The sequence below is a fragment of the Bos javanicus genome, chromosome 5, assembly GCF_032452875.1.
Source record: "Bos javanicus breed banteng chromosome 5, ARS-OSU_banteng_1.0, whole genome shotgun sequence".
Lineage (NCBI taxonomy): Eukaryota > Metazoa > Chordata > Mammalia > Artiodactyla > Bovidae > Bos > Bos javanicus.
The window spans coordinates 57,427,662-57,442,912 of NC_083872.1; the positions used below are offsets into that span (position 1 = coordinate 57,427,662).

Below are 15,251 nucleotides of genomic sequence, written 5' to 3' on the forward strand. Positions count from 1 at the left end.
TCACCAACACCACGTGCTGGAGACTCGGCGTTCCGCCTCGATGCCGTACTACGAGGGAGGGTACTGAGGGCTGGTTCTGGCCTTCGAATGTCGAAGGTCACCTAAGAGGCCTCTTGAACATGGCTCACTCTTATCCGAGTGAAAAGGGGTACCGCTCTCCTCTCTCTCCGAGGCTTCCATCGTTCTGACCGCCACCGCGTCCTTGGCCCTCGCCACTGCCCCAACTTTAGCTTTCCCGCCCTCAGCACCTCCATGTACCGCTAGCCGCAGCGGGCCAGAGCGCAGAGGAATCGGTCCGCTTTTATGGACGGCCCACCGCCTTGCTTTCATTGGATAGCCTCATCTTATCTCCGCCCCCAAGTTTTTTTTTTTTTTTTAACTTTCTCAATGATTGGACCTGGGCGTTGTCCATCCCAACTCTCAAACACCGCCCCCTTCTCACCAGCTGCTAGACCCCCCCGCTCCCCACCCCCGGCCTCTGCTCCATCGCGTGCGCGTCTCCGCGATGCCCTGTCTAGGGGGAATTGGGTACACCTGGCAGTGTCCCGAGCCCTGTAGAGACCGGCCCCTCCTCCTGCACCAACCCCACCCACCGGGCCTCTCCTCTCCACTGCACCCCATCACTGAGCTCTCCCCACCTGGTCCGCGATTCTTCCGGCCCTCCCTCCAACCACCTCTCAGACGCCCTGGGCGCTCGGGCCGAGCAGGCGGCGAGCTGGGGGGATGCGCTCCTTCAAGGCTCTACAGAATTCGCTGAGCAGGGCTGGCAGTCACTGCCGGCGGGGAGGCTGGGGTCACCTGAGCCAGAACCCTCTCCTTACGTGGGGCGTCCGGCACCACCTCAGTGAGGCCGCGGCGCAAGGCAAGGAGACGCCGCACAGCCACCAGACGCAGCATCAGGATCAGTAAGACTCGCGGGACAGGGGCAAGGGACAGGCTCGCTCCCACTCCCACTGCGGTTCCCGCTAGCTTCCGAGTCCTATTCCCTCAGGAACGCATCCCATCTTCCTTCTCCTCTCCTAGCTTACTGTCCTGCGATGCCTTTTCCTTTAGATTTGGGGCTTTGGGTACGCCACGCTCGGGCGGTAAAGTGCCGTCCGCCCGGGAGGGCTTTTGGGCAAGTCGGTGCTCGGGATGGTGCCTGTCCAAGGTGCGTACTTAATTGGGAATGCTGGTGGGCGCGGAGTGTTGCTTGGTGCACGTCTCTGAGTGCAGGGCAGTGTGAGCACTGCCCATCCTCACCCTCCTTTTCTCCCTGATCCTCGTGTGTATTTTCGAGGATGCGTGGGTGTGGAACAGCCTGCCTTGTGTCCTGGTGTACTTGGATCTGTGTGTGACCTGTCTGTGTTTCGGCATGTAATGTGTGATGTTCGAGTGTTATCTGTACGCAGATATGTGCGTATGTCATCTGCGTATGTGTTGTGTTCGTAATCAGGACTCCCTAATCTAGAATAAGGGTGGTTCTCCTATTGGTTTTTGAAGGAGGAAAATCTATAATGGAGGGGAAGATCATAAGACGCAGATCTCCCAAACCAGAACCAGTCAAGAGCCATTAAACGCGCTGCGCAGGCGGCTCCCTGATTTAAGGTGTTTTCTTCCTTTGGTCTCAGTCAGCCTTAGAGGCTGAACCTCTCTCCCCCACCACCCAGGAACACTTGGTGGGTGAGCCTCTTGTCTTCCACACGCAGAAACAGACTGAGCAGGAAATTTTGTCGTCCCCAGAAGCCAACACAGACACTATGCAGGTAGCCCCTGCTCTTTTATAGCAAGAATAAGAAATGAACCAACTCCCCTGTCATTGACATCTATTGAGGACAATCAGAAAGACATGCACACTATAATTAAAATAACCAGACAGACCACTCTGTCTTCTACCTCACCACCACCGGATTTCCTGTCTCCAGGCCAGAATACTGGAGTGGGTAGCCATTCCCTTCTCCATGGGGTCTTCCCAACCCAAAGATCGAACTCAGGTCTCCCACATTGCAGGCAGATTCTTTACTGTCTGATCCACCCAGGAAGCCCCTTGTCCTGGCCAGGTAACATTCAATAAGCTTTATCTATTTATCCTTGATGGCTCAGTTGTAAAGAATCCACCTGCCAATGCAGGAGACTCCGGTTCTGTCCCTGGGTGGGGAAGATGCCCTGGAGAAGGAAATGCAACCCACTGTTGCCTGGGAAATTCCATGGACAGAGGAGGCTAGCGGACTACAGTCCATGGAGTCGCAAAAGAGTCGGACAAGAGTTAGCAACTAAACAATTTATTATTGGTAAGAATTGTTACAATGCTATACATCAGCCTCTTTTCAAGGAGACACAGAATGTTTAAACTTTAAAGAATAAACCTTCTGTCTCCCAGTCAACTTTCCATCCAAACTTTTCCCAAATAATCACCTTGAGAGAAATAATGGTGGGATAGAGAAAAGGTTTAATCTCCCTCACCCTCACATCTTCTGTGGGATGGGGAGCAAGAGACATCCCTGGTTCCTGTACACACACACCTCCTTCCTTATCCTGTGGCTCAGGTAATAGAAGTGTGTGTGTGTGTGTGTTTAACTGGAGTATTTGATTTACAGTTGGAAGTGTTCTCAGGAAACTTGATCCTCCTACCTCTTGCTGCCTGTGCTCCCAGAGACTTCTTGGTTAAAGGCCTTGGACTGATACTCCTTTGGGCAGAAGGAGTTGAGGGCATGGAGGGGGATGGGCTCTGGGAATGTGGCACCATCCATGAGGGGAAAGTGTTCTTGGTGGAGGAGGGTAGCAAAGAGAAAAAGCCCTTTAATTCAGGTTATTGTTTTGTTTTTTTAACATTTAGCTTTATTTCTAATTATTAAAGAAAAACAAGGTAAATAGAGTATCAAGGAAAAAATTAAGGTCCCAATATTAGAGGCAACCATATATCTGTATTCAATATAAATCCATGATTTATATCCACATATATACTATATGCTATATATGGATATATAAAAATTTAACAAAAGTAGGATAATATTACTATTCTTTGATCGCCTATCTTTTCCATTTATAAACAGCTTTTAATATGATTTAATGTGTGCATGCATGATATTGTCCTTTTAATGGCTGCTGTTTTGTCATTGTAAGATTCCATTATATTGAGATATCCTAATTTATTTAACCAATCTTCAGTTTGGTTACTACATATTCTTATGCAGTTGTTCAATTGTGTCTTAAATTCTTAGGAAATTTTTCTCCGCAGAGACATCTGTCATTGATATCTTGTACAACCTTCTAGAGATATTTTATGCAAATATCAACAATTATATGTTGATATCTGTGGTAGGGGAACTAAGATCCCAATGCTGCCTGGCCCAGCCCTGCCTCCAAAAAAAACCAAGAAGACACGACAGTAGAGCAGGGAAGACTGTTTTCTGTCAATAAGGTGGTATGTTGTGTCATACCAGCAGCATAAGCAAAATCTAGGAGTTTGGGGAAGCCTTTACAGAGTTAATAACATTTGATATGGACTTTGTAGGATGAGCAGGACTGTACAGGTGAAGGAGGAAAAGGTCTTTCCATGCAGAAGTTTCAGTATACACAACAAAGGCCAGGAAGCCTGACAGTGCCTTAGCCCATTTGAGGAGCCACCTATTTATTACGTGTACCGTACTATAGTACCATAGTATAAACAGTGTTCTTCAGCTTGCTTCTCTTATTTACTTCTTTTGTTTACTCCTGGCATAACTGGAGTGTGAGGGCATGGTAGAAAGTAGGAAAGGAATGTTGGCAGATTTTAAAGAGCCTTTAATGCCATACCAAGAAATAGAACTTATTTTGTAGGTACTAGGGAACTATCAAAGGTCTGATTAGAGAAATGATATTTGAGTTTTAGAAAGATAACTGTCACATTGTGAACAATGGATTGCAAGTCAAGAGAATGTGTAATCGACAAACAAGGAGCCACTGAGCATCTACTTTGTGAAAGATAGTTTTTCATGGAATGTCGTTGAAATTAAACCTCACATTACCCATGTGAAGCAGATATTAAACCCTTATTTTAGAGATGAGGAAGCAGGTTCAGCTGTATTAAATAACTTGACTTACTATCCATATTAAGATCACACAGCTATTATGGGGCAAACTCTGTACTTTCTACTACCCCATTCCAACAGAGGGGGAGAGAAGAAAAGCACATGGATTTGATAAATTCATCCAGGTTTGGTTATGGGTGTAGGGTATGGGGATTGTCCAAATGATTCCATGTTTCCAGCTTGGCTTGTGGGTAAGTGGTAACACTATTAATCCAAATGAGAACCACAAGAGGAGGAGCAGAGGGAGGGAGGCAGGCAAGATGACCTCAGACTTGGACATGCTGAGTTTGAGTGCTATGGTACACCTAGAAATGCAGTTATTTAAGAGGCACCTAGAAACAAATGTCTGAAGTTTAGGAACAAAAGAAAGCTGGAGAACAGGACAGATGTGAAGGTTAGAATTATAGGGATAGATCAGAAGGTTCGGGGAGGACGTGTAGACGGAGGACACCTCCCTACTGATCAGCCTTGTTCTAACAGGAGGAGCAGGGAGCAGTTCTCAGGTTCCTGTCCTTCTCCCCTGTCTCTGCCTCCAAACAGTGACTCTTCAGAGAGTGGCATGCTGTCCCGTCTGGGTGACCTGCTCTTCTACACTATTGCTGAGGGACAGGAACGAATACCTATCCACAAGTTCACTACTGTAAGTTCCTCTCCACCTGCTCGGGATACTCATCCCTTAGGATCTCTGGAAACTGGGAAAAGGAAGGTAGGACAGGTACAAGGCAGCTAATGGGCGGCTTCATTATGAGGATGAAAAACAGCTGATGGTAGCAGATAGCCTAGGCTGTCCCAGAAGGGGTAATTCAACCCTCTGACTCTGCCTATCTTCCTGGTTTGGCACATACATCCAAGGGGGTCAGAAACCAGCTGCCTTGATGAAAAAGGGCAAGGAAACCCATGTTAGCCTTCAAAATTGTTATACTGCATCCTTTCTTAGTCTGCAAACCCATTTGTTCCACCTGTTGTAGTAGTTGGGGTTGAGTTCACTGTGATCCACTGGGGGAAATGATTAGGATTGGATTATTGTCCTTGTAGTTGACCTTACCAGGCTTCTTTCCCCGGAAGGCGCTGAAGGCCACCGGACTGCAGACGTCAGATCCCCGGCTCCGGGACTGCATGAGCCAGATGCGCCGCATGGTTCGACAGTCCAACAGTGGTGGCCTCTTGGACCGAGATCTTTTCCGAAAGTGAGGGCCCGGGAAACAAGGGCACCCCCTCTCAAAACTGTTCTGGGGACACAGACTCGAACAGCCAGGAGGGATCCTAGGGATTCAAGTCAACCCCTCACTTAATTTTATTATTTACTGGTTACACAAGCAACACGTGAATATGCCTATACTTATTATAAAAATTCAAACAACAGAGAAATACATGTTCTCTTTTCCCTCTCTCCCCAATCCCAGTCCCTTTTTCCAGAAGTGAACAGATTAGTAAGTATCTTCTAGGTAATGTCCATATACATATGTAAACATTTAAGATTTAAAATATAAAACCTACTATACAGATTATTCAGGTTTTTTTCCTCCTAGATAGTGTCTTGGAATATCTTTCCATATCATTACAACCCTTCAGTTTAGAGGCATAGAAACAAGACCCAGAAAAATCCAGCGATAGACCCAAGGTTACATACACAGCTGTTGGTCCCAAACCCAACCCCCGTGCCTCCACATGAGTCACAGCTGTGTCTCTCCAACCCTCTAACCCAACTGTGTCCGGGATCCAGGTGTGTGAGCAGCAACATTGTGCTACTGACTCAGGCCTTCCGAAAGAAGTTTGTTATTCCTGATTTTGAGGAGTTCACGAGCCACGTGGACCGCATCTTTGAGGATGCCAAAGAGCTCACTGGAGGCAAGGTGAGGGCCAGGGGATGGAGGGGCAAGGGCTCTGGGCCAGGTATACCTTGCTTCTCGGAGATTTCCTGGCGCTGGAAATCCAATTGACGAGAGATGAAAAGCAGAACCTCTAAAGTGGGGGACAAGAGCTTTATGTATTTTTACCTGTGATTTCTAGAGCAAGTGAGGGAATCTGATGTTTTTATGGAGACAACTGACATAAGGATTCAATAGAACTTTGAAAGAGACTATAGGGTTATTGAGCCTAAGGAGAGAAAGGAAAGCTAACCCAGTATTCTCTTTGTATTAATACCTTCTATGCACTTTACTGCTATCTCTGTAGGAGTGTGTCTGCAGAAGGGTAAGGCCTAGGACTTAAGGCTTCAGTGTCTCTAGGAACACCAGGCAGGAGGGAACCCTGTTGTCCTGCACAAGTCAGAATTTTAGCTTTTATCTAAAAGATTCTCCTGATCCTGAACCTCAGCTCTGTTCCCCCTCTCCATGTCCATTTCTCCATTCTGTCTCTGTTTTCTCTACCCACTCCTATGCAGGTGGCAGCCTACATCCCTCAGCTGGCCAAGTCAAATCCAGACCTGTGGGGTGTCTCGCTGTGCACTGTGGATGGTCAACGGTGAGATGCTGGGTGAGGAAGGGAAGACAGGGCACAGGTGCAGAGCATAGTCCAACCCCTTTCACGGCCCCCGTTTGCCTCCAGACACTCCGTGGGCCACACAAAGATCCCCTTCTGCCTGCAGTCCTGCGTGAAGCCCCTCACGTATGCCATCTCCATAAGCACCCTAGGCACAGACTACGTGCACAAGTTCGTGGGCAAGGAGCCCAGCGGCCTGCGCTACAACACGCTCTCCCTCAATGAGGAAGGTGAGCACTCCCTGGGCCCGGACCAGACTCACAGATGTCCCTTTCTTATCCCACCCCTCTCCCAAGGGTATGTGTTTCTTTGCCCTTTTTTTTTTTATCTTTGACTGCACTAGGTCCTCATTGCTGTACAGACTTTCCCTAGCTGTGGCGAGTGGGGCTACTCTCTAGCTGCGGAGCACTGTCTTCTCACTGCAGTGGCTTCCCTTGTTGTGGAGCACGGGCTCTTGGGCACTCAGTCTTCAGTAGTAGCAGCACTCAGGCTCAGTAATTGCAGTGCACAGGCTTAGTTACCTTGTGACATGTGGAATCTTCCTGGACCAGAGATCAAAGCCGTGTCCCCTGCATAGGCAGGGGGGATTCTTTACCACTGGACCACCAGGGAAGTCCTCTGCCCTTCCTGATCAGCTCTGTCACTCCATCCTCCCCAGCAAAGAAACCTTTCCCATCTACCCTGCAGAGTGGGCAGGCTGTAAAGATTTTACTAAGTGGCTGATAAGACTCTGGGTGGTTTGTATTTCCCCAGGAATCCCCCATAACCCCATGGTCAATGCTGGTGCTATTGTCGTGAGCTCCCTGATCAAGGTCAGTGCTACCTAGGCTTCTGGAAGGTACTGCTTTCTATTCACCTTGTTCTTCTGTCCTTCATATCTGCCTGTCTCTCCAGGGAGATTGGTGGGGCCTTGATTCCTTTGAGGGTACCTAGGAGGCAGTGAAGACACAGAAGGGACTCATAAATTATGCTGAGGACATTAGTAAGAGGAACTGTATCCCTGCCCCCACCCATGAGTCTGGAGCCCAGAGCTTCCTGGCCCAGAGAGAAGACAGCAGGTCCTGACCCCAGCCTAGAACCAAGGGCCAAATGCCAGACACAAGGGGAGGACAGCTCTTTTAGGTACTGATTGGCCACTTCTGGGTGAGGGACACATGGAAAGAAGGGTGAATGGCCAGACCGGGGCAGCTATTCACGTCACCCGGAGCTGTGAGTTGGCCTTGAGCAAGGAAGTCAGGCCAGCCTGTCAGCTGTAGGTCTCCCAGGGCTTGAGCAAGAACCTGAGAGCAGTGTGGGCAGCAACAATCCAGAGCCAATCACAGGCCCTCCTGAGGAAGGTGGTGTTAGGAACCCTCCCCCTAGGGACTCAGGTGTCAGAGTTCCTGCAGTGTTGACACTATAGTTGACACAGAGAGGAAGCAATTGAAGGTTTGGGAGGGACCAGGCCCTCCCCTTGCTCTAGGATCACTCTGCTACAACCCTGTATCTGGGACCTGCCTCATCCCATCCCCATCTAAACAGGCCCTACTGACGTGACCCTCAGCTAAAATCTTTAACTTTACTTCAATTATCAATATAGTTTATATAGTTGAGCATTACAGTGTATACAACACAAACCCTCCTCCCATTCCCATCACTCACTCCAGTCTTGAGATGGCTGTGGGCGTCAGGAATAGCACAGAGTAAGGCTCCAGCAGGGGAATAAGCAATGAGGATGGGGAGCAGGAATAGGGGCGGGGCTTGGGGACAGGACTGGAACCAGGAACACGGAAGTGGGAGTGGGGGATGAGGATTGGCATTGAGGATGGAGATGGGAGTGAAACCCAGGGATGGGTGAGGCTCACAGATAGGGTGAAATTATCTGTACTCATTACTTGATCATAAACTCTAAATGGTTTTTAAGATCACTACATAGGCATGGATACAAAAAGTCTGTTAAAAAAAAAAAAAAAAGTCACTGTAAAACGCAACACATGCCCAGTAGCAAAACCAATCTAACAGTCTGTCTCCACTAGGTCCTTCTGGCCCTCCCTGTCAGCCTCCTAGGCTTAGAATACTGACAGCTCTTTTTGTTGCCTTGCAGATGGACTGTAACAAAGCAGAAAAGTTTGATTTTGTAAGTTCCCTCGCTGCTCAGCCCCTGGCTGCTTTTCTCTATGGCAAAGTGTCCATTCCAGCTGCCCCGGTGCCTGGCTTTAACCCCACTTTGATGGTGCACCAGCCCATACTAGAAGCCTTATTTTCAGAAGTGTGGGGATCTGGTGTCAGGGAGGAAGACCTTCAGAAGTCCCTGCTGGGATAAGGACTGAGGAGTGCAGAGGGTTAGGAGTGCAGAAGCCTGTGTGTGTTCACTAGGGGTCTTCACGCATGGGGTGCCTCCCATGCTTCCTTTTCTCTTCCAGGTCTTGCAATATCTGAACAAAATGGCTGGGAATGAATACATGGGTTTCAGCAATGCCACGTAAGGCCCTGTTCACAGGACTGGCTAAATGTGTGTGGGGGGGGCGGTGTTTTGAGGGTGTGTACACACATGCTGAGGGGCGCTGTGGGGTGGGGGGGCTTGTTGAATCAAGGAGGAGGATAGAATGTTAGGAGGAAGGAATCCCAGGGGAACTTTGACCTCCCAGCTTCCTCCCTGCCCCATCCTCCACATTTGTTTGCTTTGTAAAAGAATTTGTTCCATTTCTGTTTAGTACTTAACGTGAAAAACAGCATGAGAGTCTGCACCTGGGCCCTTTCTTGCCAAGCTTTGCAAAGCCAAAAATGTCATTTTCCTAGGCTAGATGACCACACCATTGGGGTTTGGTGGTTTTTCACACTACCATAAAGCTGGGCCCAGTGCTGGCTGAGGTTCAGACATTTCCTCCAGTATCACTGGGAGAATTTATAAAAGGGCTGATTTACTTTGACATGTGCGATCTAGTTTTCTGTCTGAGGGAAGGTATTTTTCCCCCTTCTCCTCACACCCATCTTTCCAATGTCAACTACTAAATTGGGTGTCTGCTTCAGATTCCAGTCAGAGAAGGAAACGGGGGATCGGAATTATGCCATCGGTTATTATCTAAAGGAAAAGAAGGTAACCGGGAGAGGCGGTAGAGAAAGTCCCTGGGATTCTGCGGCTGGTGTAAGGGCAGAGGGGGTTGGGGACTTCTGGCAGTGCGACAGGGACTGCTGATGGCTCTCTCCTCTTCTTCCTTGCAGTGCTTTCCTAAAGGGGTGGACATGATGGCTGCCCTTGATCTCTACTTCCAGGTAAGCAAACGCCGCCATTCAGGGTCAAGGGTATAACAGACTGCTTTCCTTCCTGTGACCCACAAGATGGTCACCAGGGGTCCCGGGGTCCTTCAGAAACACCAGGGCAATTTGTTGAAGAGTCAAGGTGTCAAGAACATTGCTTTACACCTCAGAGCACAGCATTCAGGTCCACTCCGCACCCTCACCTCTGCCTCGTCTCCACAGCTGTGCTCTGTGGAGGTGACCTGTGAATCGGGCAGTGTCATGGCAGCCACCCTGGCCAATGGTGGGATCTGCCCCATCACTGGAGAGAGCGTGCTGAGCGCGGAAGCCGTGCGCAACACCCTCAGCCTCATGCACTCCTGCGGCATGTACGACTTCTCGGGCCAGTTTGCCTTCCATGTGAGTGCGTCTGGCCCTGCCATCCATTCGTCACGAGCCCAGAGCCAAGAAGAGAGGACACTGACTCTCTGAAGGTGGAGAGGTGGACGTGTGTTCCTGCCTCTCACTCACTAACCTCCAGCCGGGCAATTTAGACCAAGAATCCTTAGGGGAGTTTGCCAAACACAGCAAGCCCCTCAAACACATAAACGCAGGAGGGTACAATTTCAGAACCACTCTGCTGCCGCCCTTCACACGGCTGGAGACTCTTCAGGTCTCATACAGGCGGTCACTTCCAAAGAGAGGCTTTTCTGACCACCCACTTCTCCACTGAGCACCTCCCTCCCTCCCTCCCTCCCTCCCTCCCTCCCTCCCTCCCACTTCATCCTCAATCACAGCACCCTGCTTTTTCTAGTGTGTTATCCTAAGTTGATTATTTTTGTCTTTGTCTACCTGTTTATTGTCTACCTCCTACCACCTGAATGTAAATTAACTGACAGACTTTGTCCTAGCTCTAGGACAGCGTCAGGCACAGAGTAGATAGGTTCCTTACTGAAGCCACAAATTTAAAAGAGGGTAGGGGTGGACAGGAATAAGAAAAGCTAATTTACAAGCCAACAGTTTGAGATGGGCGTGGCCTTGCCCATGCAGTCATTTGGGGTTGGCTAACTTGTTAACCCAGAGTTGGGGCATCTCTGGCTCATCCTCAGTTCCAACTTTGTCCCCAAGGTGGGCCTGCCGGCCAAATCAGCTGTGTCAGGAGCCATCCTCCTGGTGGTACCCAACATCATGGGGATGATGTGTCTATCACCTCCACTGGACAAGCTGGGGAACAGCTATAGAGGGGTCAACTTCTGCCAAGTAAGTTACTTTGCATATAGTACTTCGTATTTTTGAATGAGAAAATAAATGCAATTTTGAGCTCCTACTAAGTGCAGGGAGGAAGTAAACAATCTCTTTGCCTTACAATTCTAGAAGTTGGTGTCTCTCTTCAATTTCCACAACTATGATAACCTGAGGCACTGTGCTAGGAAATTAGACCCACGGCGTGAAGGGGGAGAAGTCCGGGTAAGGAGAACCCTTGGGGCGAGGGGACTCATAAGACTATTTCAGAAAAGAACATTACTTAACACTTCAGTAAAACCCTAGGCTAAGTTAACCCCTAAGGCTAACCCATGAGGGAGGGGGATAGGGAAGAGCTGGGCATGGGTGGGTTCAAAGTCACAGTTCATCTCAGGCGGGTCTGATTTGTTTTCCAGAACAAGACTGTGGTGAACCTCTTATTTGCTGCCTCTAGTGGAGATGTCTCAGCTCTTCGAAGGTACTTCTACTCTGACCAAATACACATAATAAAATACTTCTAGTCAGAGATCTCATTAGCCGTCAACATAGCCAAATAGTTAAGTGCTTCAGCCTTACAGTCAGACTGAATGGTCAGAGACTGTATTTAAATGAGTTTTTTTCTTTAAAGTACAGTGACTGCCATGTGATAAGAACTTAATTAATGGTAGCCACTGTTGTGATTAATCTGGGTGTTAAAAGCAGAGTCCTAGGAGGTCGGTAAGACCTTGCCTCAAATGGACTACCAACATCAACGAATCTGTACTGGGCACCTACTACAGGCAGGCAGTGATGTTCCTGGAACCATCACACTCCCCCCGACACAGGAGTTGACAGCCTCATCAGATAGAGAACACAGACTGGACAGAGTCCGCAGATCTCGTCATAAGCTCTGTCTTGCTTTTTCTGGAACTCATCCAGTCTGACCCCACTTCAGAAAGGCTACCAGTGACTTTAGGCTGATCTGGGCAACTCCAGCTACTTTCTACTCCCCTTTAGGTTTGCCTTGTCAGCCATGGACATGGAACAGAAAGACTATGACTCCCGCACTGCCCTGCACGTTGCTGCCGCTGAAGGTATCTGAAGGTTAAAAATAAAGAGGGGAGGCAGATCCCAAGACCTTTCTTTTCTACCAAGAGTGCCCCCCATTATGTGTGCCCTCAAGGTTACAGAGCAAACAACTAGTTTTTGTCTGGATGGCCGTCAGTGCTCAGGCTATTAACTGGGTGCTGCAGGGAGCAAAACTGGGAAGAAGCCTTCCCCCACCCCTTTTAGTTCAGACTCCAGCTGCCAAGTGTCTGTACTCATGTTAACACCACAAGCCTTAGAATCTGTACCCTCTCATTTTCCTTGTGCCCATGTTCCTAGGACACATTGAAGTTGTTAAATTCCTGATTGAGGCCTGCAAAGTGAATCCTTTTGTCAAGGACAGGTGAGTAGGATTAAGCTAAAGTGGGGGGGCGGGGACTGAAAATAGGCAGCAACCTCTCTACTTCTGCGCTCCAGCCACCAGGTAGGTGTATAACCAGGGCACTCTTGATGTCTTCTTTGCCTGCTCATGGTCTCTGTTCCTCCTCTCAGGTGGGGCAACATCCCCCTGGATGATGCTGTGCAGTTCAACCACCTGGAGGTGGTGAAACTGCTCCAAGACTACCAGGACTCATACACACCATCTGAGACTTGGGCTGAAGCTGCAGCTGAGGCCCTGTCCAAAGAGAACTTAGAGAGCATGGTGTGAGCATGGGGCATGCATGGTCCCTGCCCAAGAAAAAGCACAAGCTGGCCACACACTTAACATATAACCACCAAACATGCTACGGAGGGCCGCACTGCTTCAGTGGGGACCAGGACTAAGGCCAGTGCTTTTTGTGAAAGAGTCAAAATACCCCCATTCCCTTGGCAGAAAGAGTATAGAGAAGTGCCTTTGTGGACACCTGCAGTAGAGCTATCTGCAAAGATTGTGGGCTTCTTAAAAGTACAGACTAATGGCTTAGCCCACTCCAGATCATCCCAGGTCTTCAGGCAGGTCCCCTCTTCTCTCCGAAGAAGCCATTCTGAGAGACAGTCTGGCGGAAGGGCTCTAGCCACATCACACGTGTATATATACACAGAAGAGGGAGCTATGTACCAGGCTTTAGTAGTCTGGAGACTTCCCCCTTGGCCAGAAGTGCTGCTGCTACTGCTAATAGCAATTTTATAGACAGAGAAAGTATTTTGTGCTCAAATAAACTTTAATTACACAAATTATTTTTGCCAGACCCAGTCCTTCTCTTTCTCCCCTAGGGCCACCCAGCTGCATCACCATCATAAAGGTATTGTAGAGTAAGATGGAACCACAGGGGCAGACAGAGCCCAAAGAATACATATTTCACACACATACTCACCCCACTAGGTTTTCCTCAATCCCAAATACTGCTTTAGATTAAGTGTATTCTGCTGCCAAGTGGGGGCAACTGCTCGGGTCTGAACAAACCCCCAAGTGAATTGTGTAAGACCTTAGGCCTCCTTCCTTGCTCTGGAAGTCAAAACTGTAGCTGAAATGAAGATGGACCGCCTGGAGAATAAAATTTCTAGCACTAATTCCCTCAATATCCCCCATGTGTCTCTTCCCCTTTGGTCATGATTGTAACTGGTCCAGTGATTGCAACAGATGACCAGGTATCAGAGGTGTGCAATTAAGGCAGATGGACTCAGGGTGAGGAGACCTGCAGCTGTGTGGGGCTGAGAGTCTTAACACTGAGGCATTAGGAAAGGAGGGCTCTGTTCTCATCCTGACACAGTCAGTAAAGCACTTCCCGAGGGAACCAGAGCCCAAACTCTGTATGTACTGTACAGAAAGGGCCAAGTCATTCACGGCACCACTCCTCCAGCCAGAGGTAGAAAGGATTTACTCTGGGGAGATTAGGTAGAGCCCCCAAAACAAACGAGTTACATGTGGGCAAACGGAGGGAGAGGTAGCACAGTGATGAAATTCAAACAAAGCTGAAGGGTAAGACCCCCAGGACTGAATACAGTCTGAGAAAGGCCTGGACACAGGGAGGCAGAGAGATTGAAGGATTCAAGTCAGAGAAAGTACATTCATAGTAGCCTAGGAAATTGGCAGTAGTTTGGGGGAGGGGAGAGCGTGGCCGTATGCCTAGCTTTCACAAGGTAGGAGAAAGGAAGATAACAAATATTGCACAGAGGACCCATCTCTGAATTTTGGGAGCCAGCAGTTTCTTCGGGCACAGTTAAAAGGTTTCAGACACTTGGAGCAGGAGGCAGGCCAAGAGAGTGATTAGGGACTCCAGTCATGGACATACTAGAGCCCTTCAGGTACCTCAAGCCCTGAATGGGTCAGCAGCTCTCCATCCCAAAGGGCAAAGGCAGGCACCACTGGACCCCGGAAATCTGTCTGTAGTATGTGGACCACAGCAATCCGGCTCACATCCACCAGGCTCAGCTTCTGGGCCTCATACTCCAGCAGCAGCCCCACCTTCTCTGGCTGCCCCATGCCCTCAACTGGGGCTTTCTCGTTGGCCAACATGGTGTGCCACTTGCGCTGAGCATAGGTGAACACCCAGGAACGATCGTCAACACCGATGCAGCTATCGCGAGACATGTCCACATCTGCCACTCCTATCCGGAACTGCTGAGAGCGCTTCACTGTCACCTCCCAGTAATGCCTGCCACTGGTGACAGCTGTGTCTGCCAGCACAACTGCCCACTCCCGGAAGCGCTCCACATTAAGGGCTAATTTTGTGGGCTCCAATCCCACCATGCCGTATTTGACACCTGTGTCACCTTTGAAGAGTAACAGGCTGCTGTGGGCTGTCTTTTCTTCCAATTTGAAACTGATGCCTGCGGGCAGAGCAAAATGGATAATGACGTGAGCTAGAACCCTACAACATATACAAGCCGATGTAAAACAGGCAGACAAATCACGAGGAAACATGGAAGAGTCAGAATGTCGAGCGGACAAGAGAGTGGGGGCGCTTTAGTACGGGCAGCCCAAGGAGCCGAAAAACTCGGACTGGAGAAGCCGTGTAATTTAAAGAAACCAGTGTCCCGCGTTTGGAACGCAGGTGGAGGACGGGAATGAGTCGAAGGGGCTGGGAATGTTTCTCCCGCGGGCTCCAGGAATATTAGACGGAAACTATTTTGGACGTAAAAGAGAGTAAACGCATAGAATCCTACCTCTGCGGGCTTCCGCGGCGGCAGCCCCCAATCGTTTGGCTCCCCGGCGGCACAGACACAACGAACGTGCAAAGGGGAGCGCCATCTTGC

The 15,251-nt window shown here is 49.2% G+C and overlaps 2 protein-coding genes across 5 annotated transcripts; one reads left to right on the plus strand and one right to left on the minus strand.

The window, feature by feature from the left end:
• The first annotated feature begins 445 nt into the window (after window positions 1–445).
• On the plus strand, window positions 446–13,574 carry GLS2 (glutaminase 2). Of its 4 annotated transcripts, none has more exons than XM_061416801.1 (18): window positions 446–905; window positions 4,590–4,689; window positions 5,115–5,236; window positions 5,773–5,902; window positions 6,433–6,512; window positions 6,597–6,760; window positions 7,284–7,342; window positions 8,614–8,646; window positions 8,933–8,991; window positions 9,540–9,606; window positions 9,732–9,782; window positions 9,990–10,166; window positions 10,875–11,006; window positions 11,121–11,213; window positions 11,405–11,466; window positions 11,985–12,061; window positions 12,354–12,417; window positions 12,567–13,574. In XM_061416801.1, exons 1-18 carry the CDS (start codon window positions 724–726, stop codon window positions 12,721–12,723), a joined length of 1,809 nt encoding a protein of 602 aa, XP_061272785.1. In that variant the 5' UTR covers window positions 446–723; the 3' UTR covers window positions 12,724–13,574. The 4 variants fall into 4 exon arrangements, with proteins under 4 accessions (XP_061272785.1, XP_061272787.1, XP_061272786.1 ...); XM_061416802.1 differs by having other exon boundaries at window positions 814–1,150; XM_061416804.1 differs by lacking the exon at window positions 446–905 and adding an exon at window positions 1,061–2,270.
• A 606-nt stretch (window positions 13,575–14,180) lies between these two features.
• Window positions 14,181–15,246, minus strand: SPRYD4 (SPRY domain containing 4). Its single transcript, XM_061416815.1, has 2 exons — window positions 15,162–15,246; window positions 14,181–14,825 (listed from the first exon to the last, which is right to left on the minus strand). The coding sequence occupies exons 1-2, from the start codon at window positions 15,244–15,246 to the stop codon at window positions 14,287–14,289; spliced, it is 624 nt and encodes a 207-aa protein (XP_061272799.1). The 3' UTR covers window positions 14,181–14,286.
• Window positions 15,247–15,251: the final 5 nt, after the last annotated feature.